The 24,954-nt window shown below is 40.0% G+C and overlaps 1 protein-coding gene across 1 annotated transcript in view; it reads left to right on the top strand.

Moving 5' to 3' along the window:
• Nucleotides 1-24,954, top strand: part of EXOC6 (exocyst complex component 6) — a 133,057-nt gene that overhangs the window by 63,156 nt on the left and 44,947 nt on the right. Inside the window, exons 18-19 of the mRNA XM_080911470.1 lie at nucleotides 774-953; nucleotides 22,738-22,879. Coding sequence (XP_080767596.1) covers nucleotides 774-953; nucleotides 22,738-22,879 — 322 coding nt within the window. The remainder of the gene's footprint in view (nucleotides 1-773; nucleotides 954-22,737; nucleotides 22,880-24,954) is intronic.

Here is a 24,954-nt window from a genome sequence, read left to right as displayed (position 1 = left end):
ATCCAGTTCAGGCTCCTGCCAGTAAGTACTTCTTGGAATCAGCAATAATGATTGGGTTTGGCGGCTACATGTGGGATGGATCCACAGATGAGGCAGTCTCTGAATAAGTTAGAGTCTTATAAAGATGCTTCTGGACATGTTGTTTTCCAGAATTTATTTAACTTTTCATTTTGGGTTAACCATTTATGGGTCATAACTGACTGTAATCTACCACTCCAGGCATCTTCTTCATTAAAAAAAAAAATGTCCCAAATGTTTTGACTACACATGGAGAAAGGCATTTTTGCACTGGAGAAGCCCTCACTTAGGTCAAATAAAGATATTTGTGTAAATGTGGCTGGAGTTTAATTGCATGTATTCACACTGTATTATGTATTATAAATAATATAGAGATGACAAAGTATACAGGAGAAAGCATATAAGTTAGAAGCAAATACTAGACCATTATTTAAGGGACCTGAATTTAGTATTTATAATGGGAGGACGATTCTTACTTAAGTTGCTTTTGTTGGGGCGTTTTATCACAGTAACAGGAAGGGAAACTAAGACGAATCTCTCAAAGGCCAAAGGTTGTTAGTAAGATCAGGAAAGGAAAGTGCTGGAACAGCCAGTCAGGTCAGCTTTGTGGTGCCCACAAAGAAACGATACCTCTTCTGAATTTTGAATAAATGACTGTATGTTAAGCCAATGAAAAACTTCTAGTACAATTTTCAAATGTAAGGACACTTGCTTCTGTAATTGTTTCTTACTGCTGGTGTTTTATGCTCTCTCAGGATGCTCGGCATGCAGCGGAAGGAGAAATATATACCAAACTCAATCAAAAAATTGATGAGTTTGTTCAGCTGGCTGACTATGACTGGACCATGGCTGAGTCTGATGGGAGAGCAAGTGGTTATTTAATGGATCTTATTAATTTTTTGAGAAGCATCTTTCAAGTATTTACCCATTTGCCTGTAAGTATAAAATTTTTTTAAATTATAAATTTACTTTCTAAAATACATTTTGGAATTTAATTTTTGGTTGCTTTCTTGTTTAAGATAGTCTTAATTTTTGTATTTCTACTTATTATCAAACAATTACAAATTGTTTGATAAGGAACTAGCTGAAGTTGGTTGAAGTTTTAATTCATTGTATTTTTAAACCTAAGATAACGATAATTTTCTATTAAAAGCAACACAGTGTAGACTTAAGTACAAATAAACTTTAAAAGGAGCTTGTGTGAAAGTCAATATAATCTTTTCTAGTTTACAAAGTCAAAGAAACAATTAGATTTTTTTGTTCATCTGTCCGTCCATCCATCCATCCATCCATCCATCCATCCATCCATCCATCCATTCATTTTGTTTTATTGAGACAGGGTTTCTGTGTAACCTGTCTTTCCTGGAACTCTCTCTAGACCAGGCTGGCTTCAAACTCAGAGATCCACCTGCCTCTGCCTCATGACTGTTGGAGTGAAAAGCCTGTATCGCCACCACCTGGATTTTGATATTTTTTTAAAGCAAAACAGGAACATTGCTCGATTCTGGCACATACTTAGAACGTCCACATCTTCAGTGGCACTGATAAGCTGCACATGCTGTAGTAAGGACGTTTGAGTGAGAATTGATGGGAATACTAGGTTTTTCCATTTGACTGCAGAGGCCAGTAAATGGGGGAACACTCTTATTAAGTATATGAAAATCAATATTTTTAAAATCAGGTTTTTATGAAAATAGGATGAAACTTATCAACCATTTAAATCTGTATCCTAGTTTGTTTTCTGTTGCTGTGATAAACAGTACAACCAAAGCAGCTGGGATAGCTTACAGTCCACCATGAAGGGAAGCCAGGGCAGGACCTCAACGGCAGGAACTGAAGCAGGAGCCATGGAGGAGCACTGGGCACTGGCTTGCTCTTTGTGGTTTGTTCAGCTGCTTTTCTTATACCGTGTGGAACCACCTGACAGTGCCCCCAGTGGGCTAGACCCACACATCAGTTACTCAGTAAGGAAATGCCCTACAGACTTGCATACAGACCAGTCTGATGGAGGCATTTTCTCCACGGAGGTTCTTGCTTCCTAGACGACTCAAGCTTGTGCCATGTGGACAGAATACTAACCCGCACATCCTATTATGCAAGATACAGCTGAATATAGGTTCACATGGAACTGAAGAGATACTCCTAGCCATTTCCTTTGTTTGACATGAAAAGCAGCAGCAACAAAACAACCCCAGTATTCCCTCTACCAGATCACACTTTTGTTGTGAGGAGCTGCTCCAAATGGCCCAGCAGAGTAGTTTAAGGATGGTGTTCAGGAAGAAAAGCAAAAGCTTTTAAATTAGACTCACTGTATAAAATGAGCTTCATTGTGACATACATGTATGTAGATTATACTCGTCCTCCCTGACCTGGCTCGGTCTCAAACAATGCCCCTCTCAAGGCAGTGTCTGGCTGTAGCACTCCCAAGATACAGGAGTAACAAATGAATTCTTTCTCTAGTGCCAGCCTGCCTTGTTGTGGCTGTCCGGCTGTTGGGCTTAAGGCATGTGAGACCTGTGCGCCTGCCTGCGGCCAGGACTGTGAGTCTTCTCCAGAATGCCCGGCTTGCCTTTGGCTTTGGCTTTGGGTCCTCATATCCAGAAAACCATGGTTGGAACTGCAGGCTGTTACCCACTTTTCTTTGCCTCGCCTTTGGGTCCCCCCTTCCTTTTTTCAGCTCTTCTGCCTCCCCTTTTATGATTCCCGATGCTCTTCTGTTTCTGTCTTTGAATAAGAATGTCCCTTGTATTGCCTTATATATTGCATTGCTCAGGGTTCTCCTTGGTACAGACAGGAATGAAGGTAGTCATGGGGTTATAGATTCATCTGATTTCTTTTTTAAATATTTTTTTAGGCAAATGCGTGTGTGTGTGTGTGTGTGTGTGTGTGTGTGTGTGAGTGAGTTTGTATGTATCCATGTAGATGGCCATAGAGAACAGAAGAGGGCTCTGACCTCCTGGAGGCTGTAGTGTGGGAGCTAAGAACCAAGCATGGAGCTCTGTAAGAGCAGCTAGTGATCTTAACCACTGGGCCATCTGTCCAGGCTGGCCATCTGTCCAGTTTCTTCTGCAGTGTCAACTGCAACCTATGCAGTTGCAGTCCCTCGGGTGGGCAGAATGGATGTCCTGTGTTGTTAGCTTCAAGTCCTTGATACGCTTAAATAAAGGGCTGCGTATTTTTATTTTGGACTTACTCCCTTCTTATACCTACATATTCCCTCTCTCCCCTCTCCTCTCCTCTTCACCTTCATCTTCTTACCCCTCCTCTTACTTTCCCCTGTTTTCTTCTCCCTATATTTTCGGCCTCAGCTCTCTCCAGGTTGCTTTCCCTGTTCTCCACCCTCTGCTCTCATTCCCCCCCATCCCTCACACTTGCCTCCTGCCTCTCCCAGCGGGCCTCCAGCTGCACTGTAGCTCTCTGGCAGCATGTGACAGTGGCTTTCTCCACGTCACTCTGGAGTTTTCCTGTCTTCCAGGAAGTATTTCTTCATTTCCCCGTCTGTCTTCATTCTCTCTGCTTTTGAATACCTTTTCCATTTTAAACATTTTGGTACTTTCTATTTTGCTGGTATATTAGGATGCAAAACAAACATGCTGTGTTGATTGTATGCATATGAGTGTCTTATCTACATGTATGTAGTGCATCTCATGTGTGCAGTGCAGCTAGAGACCAGCACTGGCACTGGGTTACAGGTAATTGTGAATCTCCACATGGGTGCTGGGAAGCAGACTCAGGACTCTTTTCCCATTTTTGGCTTGGTTTTTGTGAGTTACACTTGTTTTCTTGATTGAAAACTGTAGAGAGAACATTAAAATCAAGGGTAGAATCATTTGCTTTATCTTTCCTTTTGTGTGATCATAAAGAATTATATTAAAAATGCGAGGCTATATCCTTATAGCCCAGTTTTATTATTAATGTTTAATTAATTTTTAAATGTGGACTGCTAATGAATAATATTTATGTTATTTATGGAATAGAACTCGTAGGTAATATAATGTGCTAGACATGAGGCACACACCTTTTACTCCAGCACTTGGGAGGCAGAAACAGGCAAGAGCCCTATGAGTTGGAGGCTAGCCTGGGCTACAAAGCCAGTCCAGGACAGCCAGTGATCTGTTACTCAGAGAAACCTGTCTCGAAAAACAAAACCAACCAACCAACCAACCAAATAAACAAACAAACAGTAACATAATGACAAAAGTAGCATGCGTTCTGTGATTTATAGGATTAGTTGCTGTTGACTTTTTTGCTAAATTTTAGACAAATTTTGTCCTGAATCTGACTTTTATATGTTTTCCATTATATCCATCTATACTTTGAAAGATTATGGAAAATAGTGAAGAAAACAAATATGATGGTGACATTATGCCAATCCAAAGGAAAAAAATCTATTGCAAGTTACACTTAGGAAGGATTTATTGGGTATCTAGGGTCCTGCTCAGTCTGAAGAGCGAATTTCCTTCCCAGCCAGCCCAGTGGTGAGTCACTATGAACAGGCTTCCTTAGGTGGCTTAGCTCAGGAGGTCGAGTTTACCCCAGTCTTGACTTGTGTGTTTAATGGAAATGTCCAATCGCCTCTATATTAGCAGCTCAGCTTCCACTAATAAACAAGGTCTGAGTTTCACTGAATCGGCACGAACCTGACACAGGTTTCTGAGCCAGTACCTTTCTTTAGAAACTTCTAAAGCTACGAAGAATTCTGCATTTACTCTTGAGGTGTAAATGATGGTACTCACCTGAAGCCCCTGCACTTATGGGGATTGTAAGTTGGAGATAATGTATCTGGTTACTATGCCACATAGACTATCTACAAAAGAAAAAAAGTAAGAAAAATAAAGTAGTTGATGTAAAAAGAAATAAGCAGTGTTTTAATTTAGTTCTTTTATTTAAGAAATTGAAATTTGGCTAATCATTGATATTTTAAAAGAAGTTGTCATCAGAGGCTTATGTGAAGTTAAATTGTGACCACGAATTGAGTTTTCACCTCTTAGGGAACAAAATATATTTAGTTACTTGTCAGATGAACCTCCATTCCTTAAGGAATGACGTTAGAACATAGTGACTTATCTTCTGTAATGTCAGTCATTCATGAAGAACTAGACATTTTACTTTCTAAATTAGAATCATCCGCAGAAAGAACTTCTTGTTTTTTGCTCAGGTTCAATGCATGCTGTAGACCTGAAATTCCTGTAGCTTAAAAATCTGCACTTTTATGTATTGCTTGGATTTTAATATTATTATTGTTGCTTAAAATTTGAGAACCAGGGCTCTAGGACTAGGAACCCTGTCTAAAGTTGGCTTCTGCTAAATTTGCTAATTCTGCTAAAGCTCGTTATTTTAAGGCTGACAGGTCAATTTCATTATATGCACTGATTAATGCGAATGTAAAACTCACCTACAAGTCTTCAAAATGAAATGATTATCGCATGCATGTGGTGACTAGCGCCTTCTCATTAGGAACACACAGACTCCACTTGTTTTATTGTGTATTTAGTTTTGCTGCCTTGGATATCAGTTCTCTCGTAATTAGAATACATTTCCTCTTTTCATTTGATTGCCTTGCTTACTTCCTTCTCAGACGAAGGCAAACACCAATGATTACGCAGCCATGTCGGTAAGTAGACTCAAGCTAAAGTTAGTATGTAAATTAGAAAATGATGAGCTTCCTGCGGGCTCATTTTTCCCAGAGAAAAATAAGAATTTAACTTATAATTATTTTGACATTGCCCTTGATATATCTGTAGTCTGTGGAAACAAAGTTCTGAAGGGAACATTAACTGTACGGTGAGACTGGACTTTCTGGAATTGATTATGAAAGTCAATAGGAAATACAACCTTGGGCAGGGCGGTGCTTTGGGGACCTCTCTGAGGTCTTTCCCCTGAAAAGTGATGCTAATGAGCGCAGGGCTGACATGCTTCCTTAGTGAGCATTTTATGAAACGGTACCACGATGTTTAGAAGAACGCTTGGCATCTGGGTCTCAGAAACTGGGAGTTGTTACACCATATTTCTGAAGACTTTATGCTCTTCCTGAATGCTCTTTCTACAACAGCACACCACAATACACCGTGAGAATCAGCCAAAGGAGTTCGTGAGCTTATACAGTGCATGAGTCCATGCGATTCATGAGTGCATGCTAGTCATGAGTCTGTTGTTGTATGACAAAACTTTTCCTGTGGAGATGGAACATACATCTACTCTCCTCAGGCAGGGAGCCCACGACCAACAAAGTATGAGTTGTTATGGGTCTGGGGTCATTTCGGGATTCACTAGTGTGACCAGGAATAAATTATAACAAAGGAGACTTTTATTCATATACTGGTGTCAGGTCCACAAGCCTGACTGGGATTCCCCAGCCACCTCAGTCAGGGTTTATGATGGCAAAGTACAGAAGTTACAGTTTGTTCTCTTGAAAGCCGAAGGTCCTCTCATGCAAAACAAGCCTCTGTTTACAGAAGCAGAAATAGGAGTAAAAAAGTGACTCCTGATAGCCCTTTACATTTAGAAATCTAATTTTGCTTTATAGTTCTCTTAAGTGCAGAGATTTTAAACTTCTAAACATAGAGTTAGCCATGTGTCCTTGAGTTATACTCTGAGTCAAATCCTTGACTTTGTGGTGGGTTCATATTGGGACTGAACTACTATTGCTTAATAGCTACTAATCGTGAGGTTAGGTTTCTGGTTACAGCAATTATAATGCAGGGGGCAACAGTAAGCCGCAGGAGCATCACTGCAGGCCCCGTGATGGCTGACAGAATTCCTACTCATGAAGAGCCTGAGAAGGAGTGGGAATCATTTGGGGGTGGGGTGGGTGGGGCTGTTGTTGTTTTGTTTGTCCAATTAGGGCCTCCATCCTTTCTGTGTGTTTTTTCTAGCACACAGAAACGTTATCTCTAGCGATTTCTGAATGGTTTATATAAGAACAACTTTCTCCTAAAGTCATACAGTGACCTCCTTGCTCTGTGTAAAGCAGATCAAGTTCCCTATCCTACTGTAAGGCTACCTCAGGTAGTGATTGGACCTGTTCTACTTTTACAATACAAATTTCTAATGTAAATAAATACCGGGTTATTTGACATCCAAAGTTTTACAGTTGACATCGGCCATTGCTGTGCCTATTGCTTCAAGAGTGGCTTCAGCTGTTCCTAACCCCAAGCTTGTCCCATGATGCACTTGACCTGAGGGTGATGTCTATATTGACAGCAGTGGGGGTGTTCAGGATGATGAGGGATGGTCTTTTCCAGTGGGGTCCCAGTGTCCTTTGGATTTAACAGTCTAGCCTTTTGTTGAGGATAAGGGGTAACATACTCTTTTCTGTAACTGCTTCTCAGCTGAAATTTGTCAAGATTCATGAAGACTGGAATGCTAGTCAAAGGCTGCAGAGTCAGGGGTCAGGCAGTAGGGATTTATTCATCAGAAACATTTGGTTTGAAGAGACATTGGCTAGATGGTTTACATCAGCTTTCAGCTGTAAACTGAAAGGGGGGCTTGTAGCTGTTTGGAAGAGTTTGTAGTTCTCAGCTGATCTCTGGATGGTGTCTGTCAGCTGTGTGAAAATCTGCTGAGACAGATACAGACTAGAGACAGAGGCTAAGTTTTAGGAACTTAAAGGAACACTTTACATGTAGAATGTCTACCTCAGGAATAAGCAGTAGGTGGGGAAGCTTAGGCTTTTGATTCACAGAAGTACTTATCTGTAGTTCATTTGACCTATGACAGGTGGATCCTAGCTGTAACACCTGAAGCTTACATGAATTTAGGGTTTACAAAAAGAGGTACAAATTTTGAGCTGTATTAGCATTTACCACTATTTGTTATCTATACAGAAATCCATCTTGTAGAAAAAGCAATAGACCCACACCTTTGAGTCATAGTAAAAGTTTAGGGACCAAAAAAAAAAAAAGAATAAGTTTTGGGTTAACACATTGACACACCTTCCTTTGTCCAGAGTGGTGGGTATATACAGATCAGACAGAGATGGTTTACCATGGTGAGAAGCACCTTTTAGTTTATACTTAGAAAACAACCAAAGGAAATTTAAAATTTTGAGCTTGTGACTATCACAGTAGCCAGTGCTTTACCAGAGCCAGATTGATAGCTAATCGGAACTCCATGATTACAATTATAAGATGCTGAACCTTTGATTTGTCAACATTGTCTTTTAAGTTTTATTATTTTTTAAATTACTTTCTCAGACCCTTACAACTTGCACAAACCTTTTATTTTCTTCCAGTCACTTACCATGGTGGTTGATTATGCAGAGCAGTCACTGCAAAGCTAGTCTTTTAAATAGAAGGATAGTAAAAGATTACGTTGAAACCTGTCCTGTGAGTTTGCCTTTCTTACTAGGAGACCTATTAGCTCTAGGAAAAAAAAAAAAAAAAACACACACACACACACACACACACACAGAGTCTGATTTTCACATACAAAATGCTTCTTTCTACCAGACAGCTGCTGCTAAACTTATAAGCTACAGTTAGCTACTTACACACCAGCAGAGATCTGAGAAGGATAAGTTTGAGCAGGAAGTATAAACCAGATGACCTCTCTAGACCAACAGAAACCAGCTACCTGGACCAATAATCCTGGGCTCCTCCTGAGCAGTTTCAGTCTAGTGACTTTTGTCTGCTTAGGCCACTGTCTTGCTACATCATAAAATAGGAACATCTCAGTTTGTGGTGCTCATAGCCGTGGCCCTAATTTCTTAGCTGCTCCTCTCCTTCCTACACTTTTAATTTTTCATCTAATTCTTTTTATTCAGTTCACCCTGTTTCTCAAGCCTCTGTTATTTTTGTTTCATTTTTTATAGATTTATTTATTTATTTTATGTATGTGAGTACACTATTACTCTCTTCAGATACACCAGAAGAAGGCATCAAATCCCATTACAGATGGTTGTGAGCCACCATGTGGTTGCTGGGAATTGAACTCAGGATCTCTGGAAGAACAGTCAGTGATTTTAACCACTCAGTCATCTCTCCAGCCCTAATTTTTTTTTTCAAGATGGGTTTTTTTTTTGTGTAGCTTAGCTGTCCTACAACTCACTCTGTAGACAAAGCTGACCTTGAACTTACAGAGATCTACTTGCCTTAGATCATTCAGTTCCCAGATAAAAAACACACAACTTTTATATTTTTAATAAGCCTTTAATGCTCTAGAGATGGGCAGATATCTATTCTCTAAACTATTAGAGTCTACTTTCCCATTAATGAACCTGAGTTACAACTTGCCATGTTCCATCTGGGCAGCTCTTAACTCCAATTGGCCAGCCCTCATGGCCATGTTTTTATGATTCACCTACCCCATGGTGTCTTCTCCTCTCTCCACCTTCTTCTCCTCTCATGGTCTCCTCAGACTCCAAGCTGGGGAACTGAACCCCACCTACCCCTCTTCTGCCCAGCTATAGGCTGTCAGCATCTACATGTGTACTTGAGGACTCTCTCATCCCTCAGGCAACCAGTAGTTAGCATTACAATACACAGCAGCAGACCAAACCTCAACATATATTTTATTAACTCAGTTATGTATCTGGCCGTTGTGAAAACTAGAAATGGCAAAATTACTAGAATCTTTGTATATGTCAAAGGGGTGACATCTGTAGGTTCAGTGAATTTTGGAAACATTCTAGGACAAACTTTTTGGCTTAAGACTTTATTCTGAGATAAAGCTGACCTCCAGAAGACCTGTTATTTATCCTTTTTTTTTAAAAAAAAAGAGCAAGAACTATTGAACACAGTAGACAAAACCTCATTTTGTTACTTTCATGCTTGAGAACTAAAATTTACTACATTCTAAATCATCATAGCCTTTTCAGTGTTGCTTTTTAAATTTCTTCGTAAACATTGTTTTTATGATTTCCCCCCTTATCTGTTATTCTCAGGACAAGAATCACTAATCATAAATCCATCCCAATCCAACATACTGTGAACACCTGCTGTTATTTAAAACAATCAGTTTTCTTTAAACAAGAGTTGAATCCAAGTTACACATGCAGTATACTGTAGTCAATTAAAATTATCTATGTATGAATTTTTAACCTTTACCTCTCCTACTTTAAGTTTCAAATTAACTTTTTGTTACATATTTTACAGATTTTTAATGATACCCAGTAAAATTAAAAATTTGAGGTCCAGAAAGTTTATGTGTCTTTTAAAACTTAGATAAGATTCATATGTTAGTAAAAGTTTTGGGGAGTTAAACTAAAACCAGAGTACAAGATGATGTCACGCAGTCAGGTGGCCTGACACAAGACAGAGATTTTGGAGGAAACCTTTAAACAAACATGCTTGGATGTAGAAGAGGAACCATAACCCAACTCCAGAGCCAGCTTTTTGTTAAAGTAGAACAGCATAAAAAAACATTTTAATATTATGCAAATCTAAAAGACACCTGAATCCACTAACCAGAATGTAGGAACCAGAGTAAGCTACAAACAAAAAAGGCTTAGAGATAAGAAAAATTTGAGCCCCAGCTGTCACTGGGTGATGCTGCAGGAAGGAGCTGAGATACACCAGCCTGGAAGGAGTGTGTGTAGAGTTCCACGTGCCACAGATGACCTGTTCCTTCACTCTTTCCCTCACCTGCTCCCAGCTCTGGTCAGCTTCTCAGATTTCACATCTACAACCATCACTATAGACATATCAGAAAGCACAGTTCATCAAACTTAAAAGACAAAACATTCACAGAATCAGTGGAGACCAGACAAAAGCAAACATTTGGTGGCTTCCTTTATTCATATTCTCAATAGCTGATTTCCATCTTGGCTTTTCCAACAAGGGCCAGTGGTATCCCAGTTGATCCTCTAGCTCGGCAGTTAACACTGCATCCAGCTTCTTCAACAGTCACACAAATGTGATCTATAGACAAACAGGATTCTTACTTACATCTTTGGAAGTTTTTTTGATGCCTCTTTCTCATAATCTAGGTGTTGAGAACCTATCAGTAGTTCCCTTCAAAGGCTGGGCCTATCCAATTTCACTGTTTCTAATACACTGGGAACCCTCAGGGACTCAACGCTCTTTTGTGAAGTCTAAGCATTAAAAATTGGTGTCTCTCTTTGCACTCTGGACCTATCTGATTTCTCAGCTCCCAGTATACCTGAAAGCCTTCAGGGTCTCAAGGACAGCCAGAAAAAAATCTTGGATGTGGCTGAACACCCAAATCCCAGACAAGCCCCCAAATGATACAGGTCTGGGGTCATTCAGATCCACCAATCTGACCATAAATAAATTTTAGCAAAGAAAAAGCTTTTATTCATAAATTGAACCCAGGTTTACAGCCAGGACTCAGGATTCCTGAATTTAACACCCAGCCACCTCAGTCAGGGGTTTACAAAGGTAAATAAAGTTTCATTTTGTTTAGGTGTAAGCAAGAAGTCATCTCATGGAAAATAAGCTTTTGTTTACAGAAGCAGAAATAGAAATAAAAATTAACCCCTAACAGCCTTTAACATCTTAAAATTTACTATTGATTTATAGATCACTTAAGAGGAGATATTTTAAGCTTTTAAACATAAGTTAGCATTCAGCACAACTTTAGTCATCACAGGAGTTCAACAGTGAACCAGTGAGTTTTATTGGGGTTAGTTAGAGGAATATAGACGAAGGGATACTTACAGGATCATAAATAACTCAAAGAGAACTGCATCACCAAAGCTCACCCAAGCATGGGTGAGAGCTCACAAAAGCTGGAAGCTTGAAACATATTGCATAGCCTACAGGCAGTCCAACATGTTACAGATTGTTCTCTCTAAGTGACTGCTGGTTTTTGCTGCTTCTAGACAGCTTGTCTGGTTACAATGTCTTCTTTGCAGCTTGGATCTCCTGAGTCTCTTCTTTGCTGCTTGTTTTGTCTGAGAGTGACTCCCCACGGCTTGGCTTGTCTACTCTTGGAGGAAGAGGCCTAGGGAATCTAGTCAGTTTCAGGGACTTCCTGAAGCTATTTTGAGTTGTTTTACCTTCTTACCTAAGGATGGTATATTTCAGTCTTAGAGGAAACTGTTACACTTTGCACACCGGTCATGACCCAGTGCAGATATTTCCTTCTCATTTCTACCTAGGACTGTTCTTATGAATTGCCTTAACTCTTTTTTTTAAAAGCAGCTTTATTGAAATTTTTATTTATTTTACTGTATTTGTCCTTTTTATGTCTAGTTGTGTGTCCTTGATAGTTATAATAAAAGCTAATACATTATCAGATATTGAAATTTCTTCTTAGGGGAACAGTTTAATTTATCATGTAAAATGCAAATGTTTCTATCATGTATTCTCCCCTTTCTTTTGTCCCTGTCTCCTGATGAGTCTTTACCAGTTCTCTTTCCTACCTCTGTTTGTGACCCACATGTATTTTAAAGCATGCCTAATCTTAGTTTCCAAACTGGCATATTTATTGTGTCTGGACCTGTCTGTCTTAGCTTCATGTATAGCTAAAACCTACTTGGATCTTTCCCAGAGTTCTGTCTGATGCTGCATCTTTCACACAGCTTTTGCCAGTTGCTCTTAATTACATAAGGTTCCCTTCCTTTACCCCCCCTTCATACTTTGTCTTTTATGTGCTGTTTGTAGACTCCACTTTCTCTTGTTAGAATTCAGTCCTCTTACAAAGAAATGCATCTACTCACCTTTGTATTTTCTGTCATTATTTAATACAGAACTGTTGGTGAGCACTTTTAATTAACTGTAAGAGGAATGGTGAAGAAATGGATTACACTAAGTTCTTTCTGCAGGCTGGCCAGCGCTAGAGTGGGACCCTGTCTCAGGAAATAAACCAACATAAAAAATGCACTTTAAAACACTGTATACTGAATGTATTTTCCTTTATGTGATGAATATGAATGATCTATGTGTTGGTATTTATATGCAAACTTGAAACATCCTAAGGATGTAACAAATTCTCTTTTTAGAATGTGCCTTGAGTTTATTTTGGAAAAACTTCATATTTATTTGTCTTTCTGACTCTGTTTGTACCTTCAGTGACTTTCTGCTCCTCCTCAGAATATATTTTCACAATCTTCTGTCAGGGTAGACAGCATGCTCTGTCTTGTGATGGACACACCTAGTACACATGGGCTCACCACAGGCCCTGACGGCTACTTTGCTTTAGACAGTCTCATAGAGACATTAGGTCTTTATAACTGGAACCCCTCAAAGTCTGCCTAGGCACATGCCACATGTGGATTTTGGTATTTTCCTAATCTTGGTATATAAATGATAAATAATCCTATTATCAGGAATGTAAGATAGTCTAGTTTTGTTAGAGACCATATTATAGGAACACCTATGATGTTATGTCAAATGCTGGACCATGAGAATGCTTCTATGCATCATCTCTGGAAGACATATAACAATTCTCAGCATACTAAATTCATGTAGCTATTTCAGTGTCTTTGGGAATGGTGAGCTGTCCATCTGTCTGTAGCTGCAGTCTGCTTCTTAGGCTTCTGTCTGAGAGGGTTATTTTGTTGTTTCTTTTGTGGTTTTTCAGTGTTTGATGAGGGTTGGGGATGGTTCAAGATGGACAGAAAACTTTTCCACCTCAATTCCTGTACATCTTCAGTATTTCCTTAATATGTGAAGGATGCTCTGCTCTTCACCCAGGGCCCGTGGCTCCTTTAATTTCCCATGCCTGTCTTGATGATGCTGGATCACTTTTGCCACAGCAGTGTGTTATGAGAGGTTTTTCATATTTGTTTTGATTGAAAACAATACTTTTACATTTAGCAGTCTTCATGTACTCCAGCATTTTCCTAGCTTCTGTCTCTTTGTAAGTTTTTCATAGTTTTCCATTTCTCTAGGATATTGCTTTATAGCACAGTCTGGCCTTGAACTTGTCTTGTCCTCTTGTCCCTTTGCCTCCTGTAGGACCCTGGGTTTTATCCATGCCAAAATAAGAATGAAAGCTTGTTAGCTGGGAGTGGGACATGCCTACAGTCTCAGCATTTGGGAGGTAGAGGAAGAACAATCAGGAGATCAGGGTTCCTGGATAGACTGGGCTTTAGTCTCATAACAAACAAATGACAGGCTTAGACTTCGGATAACTCTGTTTCACTGTCTTCCGTTTTGTGCAGGAGTCATTAGATGGTATAGGGAAGTTGTTACATAGTTTTACCTCTAAAGTCTTTTATGGAAATCAGTGTCATGGACAGTAGCATCGAAGTTAAAAGTGTCTGTTGATAAAAAACAAAACAAAACAAAAAAGAAGCAATTGGCAGATCTGCTGCATGTCTGTGAGGACCGCCCCCATTCTGAACATTATTCCACATCATGTTGAAGACTCCTCCTAGGGGAAATGAAACTAAATTACTCTTATCCTACCTGACTTGGGTGTGCACAAACTCTGTGTGTGTGTGTGTGTGTGTGTGTGAGAGAGAGAGAGAGAGAGAGAGAGAGAGAGAGAGAGAGAGAGAGATAACTTAGGGCATTGTCTGTTATAGCAAACACTCTGCTACTGAGTTTTTGTTTTGAGACACAACTTTTCTAACTTGCCCAGGGAGAGAGACCTTGATCCTCCTGTTCAGTCTCGGAATAGACATGATTTTAAGGCTTGTGCCACCAGGCCCAGCTTTCTGTGTGTGTATGTGTGTGTGTGTGTGTGTGTGTGTTTGATACATATTTACACTTCTTTGATATATCACTTATTTATTTTTTATGTGTGGTTATTTTGCCTGTGCCCCACACTCTAGCCTCTCCAGCCACATTTAAGATTGAGTCATCGTCGATATTCAGATTTGCTCAGGTGCAGGTGACTGACAGTATCCACAGTATCCCTATCCCTAAGCTAGGGCTTAAATTAATGCTGTTACCTGTCTGGCAGCCTACACCTGGAATAAGCATATGCCAGGACTTCAGATTCTCAAAGTCTGAAGTCTGAAGTCTGGGGATTCTACTATGCAATATAAGGTGGGTTTTTAGTTTTTCTCCTAAAGTCAGGGTTTTTCTGTGTAACTCTGTCTATACTGCAGCTTGCTCTGTAGAACAGACTCAACCTCAGAGATCTGCTTGCCTCTGCCTCCCAAGTGCTGAGTTTAGAGGTATGTATCACCACTGCCTGGCCATAGCACATGCGTGGGCATGTATACACACACACACACACACACACACACACACACACACACACACACATACACACACACACACACAACAAAATGTAATTGAAAACCATAGACCTTTCTGGAGTCACTTTGTTTTACTTGCAACAAAGCCACATGGAGAGGTTGGGACTCTGATTACGTAATTCCTGGGCTGTGGTTTTCTTCTTATTGTACCATTTCACAGGGTGCCATTCAGATGAGCTCCTCAGCAAGTGAAACCTTACTTGTACCGGGCTCTCAGTAAATCCTTAAACAGTTAACGTAGTGAGCTTGGTGGGGTATGCCTGAATCCCTAACAGAGGTGGGGTAAGAGGAACAGAAATTCATTTCCTCCTCAACTGTGTATTGAGGGCAAGGCTAACTTGGGCTACATGAAACCGTTTTTAAAAACCAAAAAGAAAGAAATTGGTTGGGGGTTGGGAGGAGTGAGTCATAGGACCTTAGAGAAAAGGAAGAGAAGTTAAGGGAGAAAGGAAAGATTGAAACTCATATAAATATCTTTGAATGACTGCCCTGTGCCTTTTTTGTTTTGTTTTATCTATCTATCTATCTATCTATCTATCTATCTATCTATCTATCTATCTATACATTTATTTATTTGAGAGATGAGGGTTTTATGTAGTCCAGGCTCATCTAGAACTTGTTAGTTAGCTAAGGATGATCTCAAACACCCACCTCTGTCCCTAAGTAGTGATATTATAGTCGTGCACTTAGCTAGTATTATCTTTTCAGTAATGACTGCTGAAGGAGACCCCTGCATAGCTAGAGTTCCCTTTCAGACCGAAGATCGGGTGCAGACCACACCCAAACACCTTTCTTCACATCTTTATTAGGCAGGCAAGAAAAGTTAAAAGTGGCTGCTTTCTAATTCAGGTAGAAAAACAGAAGCAAATGACCTTAACTTTTAAGAAGAGAAAACAGGAGGTCTCTGTTAGAGTGGGCTAGGATGCAGTGGTGTATTTTGATTGGGCATGTTAATTAGAGCAGCCAAAGGGGGGTTGATTACTAGACTTGAATACTTTGATAGCTCTGATTTGGCAGTCAGCCTCAGGGGGAGGAAGTGGCCAAATAAGGGAATAGATCCTGGTGGCTAGCTTTAGGGATGTAATTTAATGGTTTTTAGCAAGGCAGAGGGCTTGGGGTGGAAAGGGGAGGCTTGCCAGAGCCATGCTGGCCAGAATCCTTTCAACTGCGCCTATATCAAGCATCACATCTGTTAACAGGTTGGCATGGGTTGACATGTGCCTAATTCACTGATGATCAGATGGGAGTTACCTCAATAATATAATTGACTCTGGCAATTTCTTTGGGCATTTTTAAACCGTAGTATCACTGTCCAATACTGAATTCACGTTGTTGTATGTTCTTGGAACACTGAGCTGTATGTCTGCACAAAGAAATGCAGACAGGGCCCTGTTCTCAGAGAGTTTCTGCTTTGATAATGGTTTCTGCTGTATTTTAATTTCTCAATCTGAATTCACTGGATTGGCCATACTACAAGTCAACTACAGGGAAAATTATGTAAATCTTTAGGTCTTCTGTTTTTGTTTTCTAATGTTTGCCAAGTGAGAAGAGTTTTAGGACCATAGTAATTAATCAAGTCAAGGTTTTGACAGGGGGTGGGGTGAGGTGGGGTGGGGAGGAAAAGGACAGGGGGTGGGGTGAGGTGGGGTGGGGAGGAGAGCAAGAGAGAGGCAGACAGAGTGTAGGAAGCCAGAGGCTGCTGTTTCCGGTGGTGGATCTGCCAGGGTCTGCCACCGGAGGATTTCTAACATAGAATAATTTATAAAATTATGGTGGTAGATTCTGCAACCCAGCGATTGTGTTACCTGTTGATTCTAAACTAAGATTGTGCAGTGTTTTCCTTCATGGGCAACTCAACTGGGTTCCAGAGGAAGGTATGGCAGAAGAGTGTAGTTTGTAAGGGTGCATCCCGGCCAGCCATGGGGAATGCGGTGTGTGGCAACAGTCAGCAGTGGGGGTTGAGGAGCTGGGAGGAGAGTCCGCCTAGCTGGAAACAGGCTGCCAGTGCTAGCACGAGTGTCACGCAACAGCACTCTCAACACTTGGAAGGTAGAAGATCAGGAATTCAGACACTCCTTGGATATGTAGTGGTTTGGAGGCGAGCCAGGGCTATAGGTGACCTGGTATAAAATAAATAAACAAAAAGTAAATCCAAACAAAACAACAAAAAACATTTCCCCATTTAAATATCTGTTTTGTAGCCCAGAAATCCATAGGTTGGAAACAGGAAGAATTTCTTCTAAACCTTAGCTCTTCAAGACTTCCTTAATGTGTCCTTTTCTCTCTCTGGGACTGCCAGTGACAGCAGCAAGGATGCCTGCCAGAAAGCTAATGCGTAGTGTGAGATGCTCTTAAAATCCATTTGTAAGACTGCTTAAAAACTGCTGATGTGAGATGAGCCGTGACGGGGATGTGCAGGCTGTAAAGGGAGTAGAAATGTGTGTGTGTTACTTGTGTATGATCACCCTGGGAAACTTGGCTTCAGTTTTAAGAGAATGATGTTCATTTTATTAATATGTCTCCTTACCCCAAAGAGCATTTCCGAGGCAGTCTGGAGTCTGAGTGAATGGTGAGCATTGGAATAAAGGAAAGGGTTTTAAAAGCCCAAGAGGAGAGATCGTGGTTGGTCATGGGGATTGGGGTGAGCGATGTAACCAGTTCCTTCAGGGATAGAAACAGGCAAAGTTGGGAGAGGCAGAGGTGTGCAAGGGCTGAGTACGCTGGGTACGTAGAGTGGGATGTTTGGATGAACTGTGGGTGTCTTGGCACAATCTCAAAAATCTGTCTTCAAAGTGGTATTAAAATCATTATTGAAACTCACTAAAGAAAGTCATCTTGATAGTTAAACCTTCATAACTCCCCCATTTTGTATTATTGGGAATTTGAGATGTTTAGTATGTTCACCTAGGAAATGTGCTAAAACCCATCTTGATGGCTAAAAGGACCTTGTGCATTGTGATGTCATCTCGAGGGGATTTTAATAGTCTGTACTGTTCTAGGGTCTTTTTCTTTAATAACATTTTTACAATTGAGCAAGATGTCCTGTAGCAAAACTTGCCAGTGGTTCTTTTTTTGAGATAGGATTTTCTGTGTGACATTGGCTGTCATGGAACTTTGTAGACTAGGCTGGCCTATAACTCAAAAATCTGTCTGCCTCTGCCTCCTAAGTGCTAGGATTAAAGGCGTGCACCACCACTGCCCAGCCAAACCAGTGGTTTGTAATTATACAAACAGAAGGAAGAGTTACAGGGTTCTTGAGGTAAAATGTTTACTTTTGAATTATCTCTTTATATTTTAATTTAAAATTTTATTTCTAATCTTAATATTTAGTCCATATTCTTTCCATCAGATTTTTTCAGTGTGTATATATATTTTGAAGATTATGTATTGTAGCTCTTTAGGACATTGTCCAGTTCATCAAAACACTTTTCCTTTCTTTCTGTGTCTGAAAAGCTTACTTTTCACAGACTCATAACTGTAGCGAACTAAGAAGTAGCTTGTTTGTGTAAAGTAGGAACTTGCTGTTGAACCTTTAAAGAGCAGAGCCAGAGTGAAGAGCTTTACTTAGCAAACTCACTACTCCTTTGTTTTCTTTTTTTCCTTCCAGCCTTTGGAAACAAAACCTGATACTAATTTAAAGAATAACACAGTATACAGTGTATTTGCCCCTTTGTATTTTTATTTTTTATATAAGGTTAAAAAGTAGTTGGTTCTTCAAGATTGAAGTGTGTGTGTGTTCAAGATTGAAGTATGTGTGTGTGTGTGTGTGTGTGTGTGTGTGTGTGTAGATTTAAAAAGAAAAGAAACTGGATCCTTTTGGAGTTCTTAAGGAAGAGTAGATCTCTATAGAAAGAGTGATTGTGGTTTCAAGAGTATTTTACTTCATCTGCATTTGTGAGAAGGAAGCAGCTTTGAAACACTTTGAAATGGTTACTGTTTAAGTAAAAACTTGCTTAGTAGATGTGTGAAATAAGAGACCGGTGAGGCAAACAGGGACTTCAAATGAGAATTTGAAATGCCAAATTAATTGTTAAGATTTCAGTATTGTGCCCACTATGATAGTAGACCTATGAAAACGTTACTTTGAAACCAAAATAGTTTGAACCCCAATCTAATAAAATGTGTTGTGTTTGTATCGCGGTGTTATTTTACATTTCAAAAGAAACAGTATCTCCAACCCAATCTACAATAGTAAATTATTTTGGAAATTTGGCTTGACATACAAACAGATGTGTTGTCTTGATTTCTTTCGACTGAGGTTGGTGGTTAGTGGTTTATTGTTCTGTGATTGGCATTGAAAGCCTTATTTCACAGCTTGCATTGAGAACTATTGGGGAAAGAGTGGTTGTGCTCCACAAACGAGATTCAGAAAGTGTCAATCAAGCTCTTACACAGGTTATTCAGAGAATGAGTTTTCTTATTGATTTCACTAAACGTCGCCTCATGCTGTCTTTGATTGGCAAGCCTGGCAGGGAGGATGGATGAATCTGTCACCGGCTAGTTAATTGTGTTGCTGATCTCAGTCTGACATCAGGTCTTTGACTCTTAAATGGCTCAATACAAAACAAATTAGCAGATTGTAGTCATATTTCTCATTCTATATGCTCTGACTTTGCTGAATGCAGTCCATAAATCATACTGACTGACACGCAAGCAGACGATGAAAGGTGCTTTGAGACGCACGGCCAGAAAGCAGCACTGAGAAGGTGCATGGAAGGATGCTTATGGCTGACCCTGTGGGAATTTCCTAGGAGCCAAATGTCTCTTTGCCACAATTGTTCTCAAAAGAAAAGCTTTGGGGTAATGCAGAAAGGATCTAATATGTCAGCAGATTCTCTTTTACAAGTCCCTTTGAAATATAAGAAGTTTGTCTAAGGGTTTTCTCTCTTGGAAAGTTGTTTTTCAGTGCAAAAAAATGCTAAAGCGGGGTGAGAAAACATAGTTACCTTTTTAAAGTTTGGCAGGTGTTTTCACTTACTGAACTTTGTGTCATTAAAGAAAATGCTGGCACTGTTATAAGTAGTTTTCTGATGAGGGCAGGAAATATGTTTGGTTGCTTAAAATGTATTAAATGTGCAGTGTTTGTCGACTGTTTTGGCTGTGTTATCTGTTCATGTCTATTAAAAGCTAGTTTTTAAAGACAGTTATGAAAGCATTTTTTTTTTTGTCTTAGGATGATGCATTATTATGAGAGTCAATGTTACCAGTTGTAATAGTGTCCTGAGAGGTGCGTTTGGTTTATTAAATAGGCCAAGATTCTCAGGCATGAGATAGCAGTTGCAAATATGTTCTTGAGTGTGTAAATACTGAAGACATTAAAATTCTTCTATATAAAATAAATAAATAAAATTTAAGAATGGTTCTATGCATTTTGAAATTAGTCAGTGGACATCTGGAGAATAGTATATAACCTTATAAAACATGTTTCATAAAATTTCAACAGTATGAACTTTTGGTAGTATTAAGTTTGATATATAAAAGGGTAACTTATTTAATTTGAACATTTTATAAAATTTTGTATTTTGTCTTTAAAATGTTTATCTTTGAGAACAATAAGCCTGTATTCAATATACCTAATCAAAACTTTTAATGTTAAGATTTTACTGTTATAAATATCATTTAACTAAAAAGCAAGTTTGTGTATGTGTTTTTATTGCCTGCTTCTATAAGATTTATGAAACAGCTTACACTCTTGTCGTCTTTGGCTCCAGTACTACTGTGTATCTATTTGTGTCTCGGAACCTAAGTTAAAATAATACCACTTATGACATATGGCATATTATATGCAACATAAGTTAAATAATATTTTGACAACTTATTAACCTTCTTTTTGAGTTAGTATGTTGTCATGTAATGATGTTATGGGCCATTGAGCTGAACTGATGGAGAAGTTCATTGGGCTGAAAATGCACTCGCCGTTCCATCAAGTCTAACTAGCATTTCCGTGAAGTGTTTGCACTGAAATTAAAGGCCATGCTGTTGACTTCTCTCTGCTTTCACTCCCTCCCATTCATATTGATAGTGTGCTGCCTGAAGCCGCAAGGCTCTCAGGCTGACTCCTGCGTGGGTTTGGAGGCTTTTGGGCATGCTGGGGTTTTCATTGTTTCCTGCATTCCTTTTTTGGCAATTCATCAGTATCTGTCAAATATATTGTCTGCACCGGCTTTTATCTCTGCAGTTTTTGATTGAGAAACTGACACTGCAGATCAGATATTTTGTTTTCTGCTATGCATGGGGCCTAAATGCTAAGAACCCATCCCTAAGCAGTTTGGCTCTAAGACTGGAATGTCTTAGACTAGAATTCTTAATGTGTAATTTAAGGGGCAAATATTCTAGCAGGTTATGAACGGTGTTCGTTGTCCTTGTGACCTTCCACACTAGCTCTTCATAAACATTTTTCTACTAGTACATGGGTGCATGTATGTTTGGAAGATAGATTTTTATCGTTTCGTCTTTCTATTTGCTTTTGTGATTAGTAGGAAGAAAGAAAACACAGTTACCAAATATTACTGGGTAAAAGATTTGTTAATTAAAATGAGACAAAACATGGCATGTCCCCCTGGAAGTCATTATTTTCCTAACCGTCACCCTAGATCTTTGACTCCCACCAGGGAATCAGCCCATCGCCTCATCGTAGAATCGTTAGCATGCAGCCACCCTAGAAGGACTACACTGGAAAACTTTGACCTTAAAGAGTTTATGTATACTCTTAAAAGTCAGCTAGAGTTAGAGATAGGGTGTGGGGGCCCATGCCTTTAATCCCAATGTCCAAGAAACAGAGGCAGGCAGATAGATCTCTGGGTATTCAAGGCCAGTCTGATTTACATAGTTAGTTTAGGACAGCCAGACCTACCAAATGACACCTGTCTTAAAATACACACACACACACACACACACACACACACACACACACACACGTATATATATATGAGATTCAACTGTGTAATCTGTAGGGAAAACATTAAAACACTGGCATTTAAGAAAATTGAAGTAAAGTTGTCAGAGAAAGTTTCTATCATATATCTCAGTGAAAGGAAATCACAAGTGTTAGTGTCTGCAGTTAGAGTAGCGTGCATTTGATTGACAGAAATGAAGCTGAAGTGGAAGGCTCGGCACGCCTTCTCCATGGTAACTGGGACGCTGCGCCACAGACCAATATGCTGAGTGGAGGCAAGGACTCCAACTCCAGTGGGTTTGACTTTTAGGTCCAGTTTACGTAGTAATAACAGCAGAGCTCAGATCACACAGTTAACTCCCTTTGTTCTGTCTTAGCTAAGCATACAGAGGAGAGCCGGGTATGTGAATAAGCTGCTTTGTCAGTATTGACTTAATATAATAAATACCATGTTTCCTGTGCGTTTGAAAGTGCTACACTATTTCAGGAGATCTGAAATAGTCTTCGGAATTGTAATTTTCCTCTGTGCAGTTAGCACTGTAGTAATATTGTAACCTGACAAAGGCAAGTCTTGGTTCTTTGTAGCACATGGAACCAGGACAGCCAACAGTCAGTACTGTACCATGAGAAGAGTGTCAGGTGTACATCCTGTGACACTTTACGACGTGTTTCCACGTTTGCTTACCTACGTTTTGTTTGTTTCGCGTAGGGGAAAGTCGCCCAGACAGCTTGCATGTCAGCCTGCCAACATCTGTCCACATCCCTGATGCAGATGCTGCTGGACAGCGAATTAAAGCAGATCAGCATGGGAGCGGTGCAGCAGTTTAACCTAGATGTCATACAGTGCGAGTGTAAGTACATCCTGGGCAGCTGTGTGCTTTCTCTGCAAACCTATATTTACATGTTTGGGAAGCTTGAAGGAAGGCCCAAGTTAGCTAAATTTTTGGCAGCTTTAGAAGAAAAGCTAACTCCTTCCTAGGAAGAAGTATCTCATCTTCACATCACTGCCTCAAAGCGGGTCACTGAAGTCTGGTCTAGGTCACAGTAACTAAAGAAGTGATTTCTTTCTTCCCTCTGGTCACTCTTGCCTCTCTGGGACTCTCCTAGTGCCTGCTGTGAGTGAACGAAACGGTCCCCAGCTTGTCATTCTAGCTTTTGCTGAACATAGAAGTTCTTGCTGAGAGGCCTCGCACAGCAGATGGGGCTTCTCCAGCCCGTTCCTCCCTCCTAGCCGGTCTCCCAGCCCGGACCACTGCAGTAATTTTTCTACACCATTTTGTTTGGATGACATCTTCTGTGGTCTAGTGGTGACATTAGTGAACGAGCTTTAGAACTTACATTATTAGTTTTGTTACACGTGCTTCAGCTATGATTTTCTCAAACCTGAATAACTTGCTGCCATAGGAAAAAGTCTGCTTTTACTTGAAAGTGATTCTAACTTTATCTTACCAGAAACATTTTATTTTCAATCAAAGTAAAATTCTCCTTTATAAAGTATCTATTTTGTATTTATTAAAGTATTTGACTCCAAACTGCACCTTAAAGCTTCCTCCACATTAGTTATTATCCGCCTACAGATTATCCACCCCTCCCCCTCTGTCCACTCTTTCTTTTTCCCCTTCCCTTCATATCTCTCTTTATCTTCAGTTTGACTTCAATTAGTATGCAGAGTAGTAGGTTTCCTTACAGCATTTTCATGCACACTGAGTTTTGGTGGACTATCCCCACATCAACCCCTTCTTTCCTTCCCCTTCTGCTTGGAGCCTTCTACCCCAGCATTACATTTCCATCTTCTTTCTTGTGCTGAGAGCTGAACTCAAGGTCTGGTCCAACTCTAAACATACATCTTACCACTGAACAACACCCCCAACGTAAACTGGTTTCTTAAAACTTTTAAGAAGTTGTGTTTTGAAATCATTACAGTCTGATATTTCTTATGTCAATATTTTACACACATATTGCTTGATTTATTTTGTATTATTTTGCCTTTAGTGTGGCTTCAAAATAACTAGGTATTTGACCAGCTGGCTGGTTCACTGGGTAAAGGCAGTTTCTGCCAGGACTGTGTTTATTCTGAGAACCCACCATGGTAGAAGTAGAAAACTAAATCCCACAGTTGCCTTCTGACCTCTGCATGTGTGCTGTGGTGTAAGCATGTGCTTACATGAATACATTTGTTACAGAATAAATAAATATAACAAAACTTTAATAATAACTGGCAGTTAAACCTCTTGTTGGGTTAGACTGTGTCTTGGTTATTTATATTGTTGAGTGATAGACATTCCTGTTTAGGTAGCTTTCTGGTGTCTTATTCATTCATTCATTCATTCATTCATTCATTCATTCACCTTACATCCCAATATCAGCATCCCTCCTCATCACAATACCCACTCACAGAAGTCCTTCTCCAAGTCCACCTTCCTCTTCTCTTTTGAAAAAGTGAAGACCCCCACTCTGGTGTTACCCCTTCCCCCACTAACCAAGGCAGTTCATTTAGAGGTGCAGAATCCACTGGCAGGCAGGCACCAGGCTCGGGGACAATCCCGGTTCCAGTTGTTGGGGACCTGCATGAAGACCAAATGGGTCATCTGCTACATATGTGCAGGGGGGCCTAGGTGCAGCTGTGTTCACCGTTTGGTTGGCGATGAAGTCTCTGGGAGCCTCCAGGGGTCTCTATCTTCTTCAGGTCCTTCAATCCTCCCATCTCTTCCATGAGATTCCCAGAGCTCCAGCTAATGTTTGGGTGTGAGTCTCTGCATCTCTTTCCATTGACTGTTGGGTGGAGCCTCTAGAAGGACAGCTTTGCTAGGCTCTTGTCTGCAAGCATAACAGTGTCATTAATAGTGCCAGGGATCTTGCCCATAGGTTAGATCTCAACTTGTGGCAGTCACTGATCAGCTGTCCCCTCAGTCTCTGCTCTGTCTTT

This window comes from Micromys minutus (assembly GCF_963924665.1).
Source record: "Micromys minutus genome assembly, chromosome: 2".
Lineage (NCBI taxonomy): Eukaryota > Metazoa > Chordata > Mammalia > Rodentia > Muridae > Micromys > Micromys minutus.
Note: the sequence above shows the minus strand (reverse complement) of the source record. Positions and strands in the feature narration are given on the sequence as shown.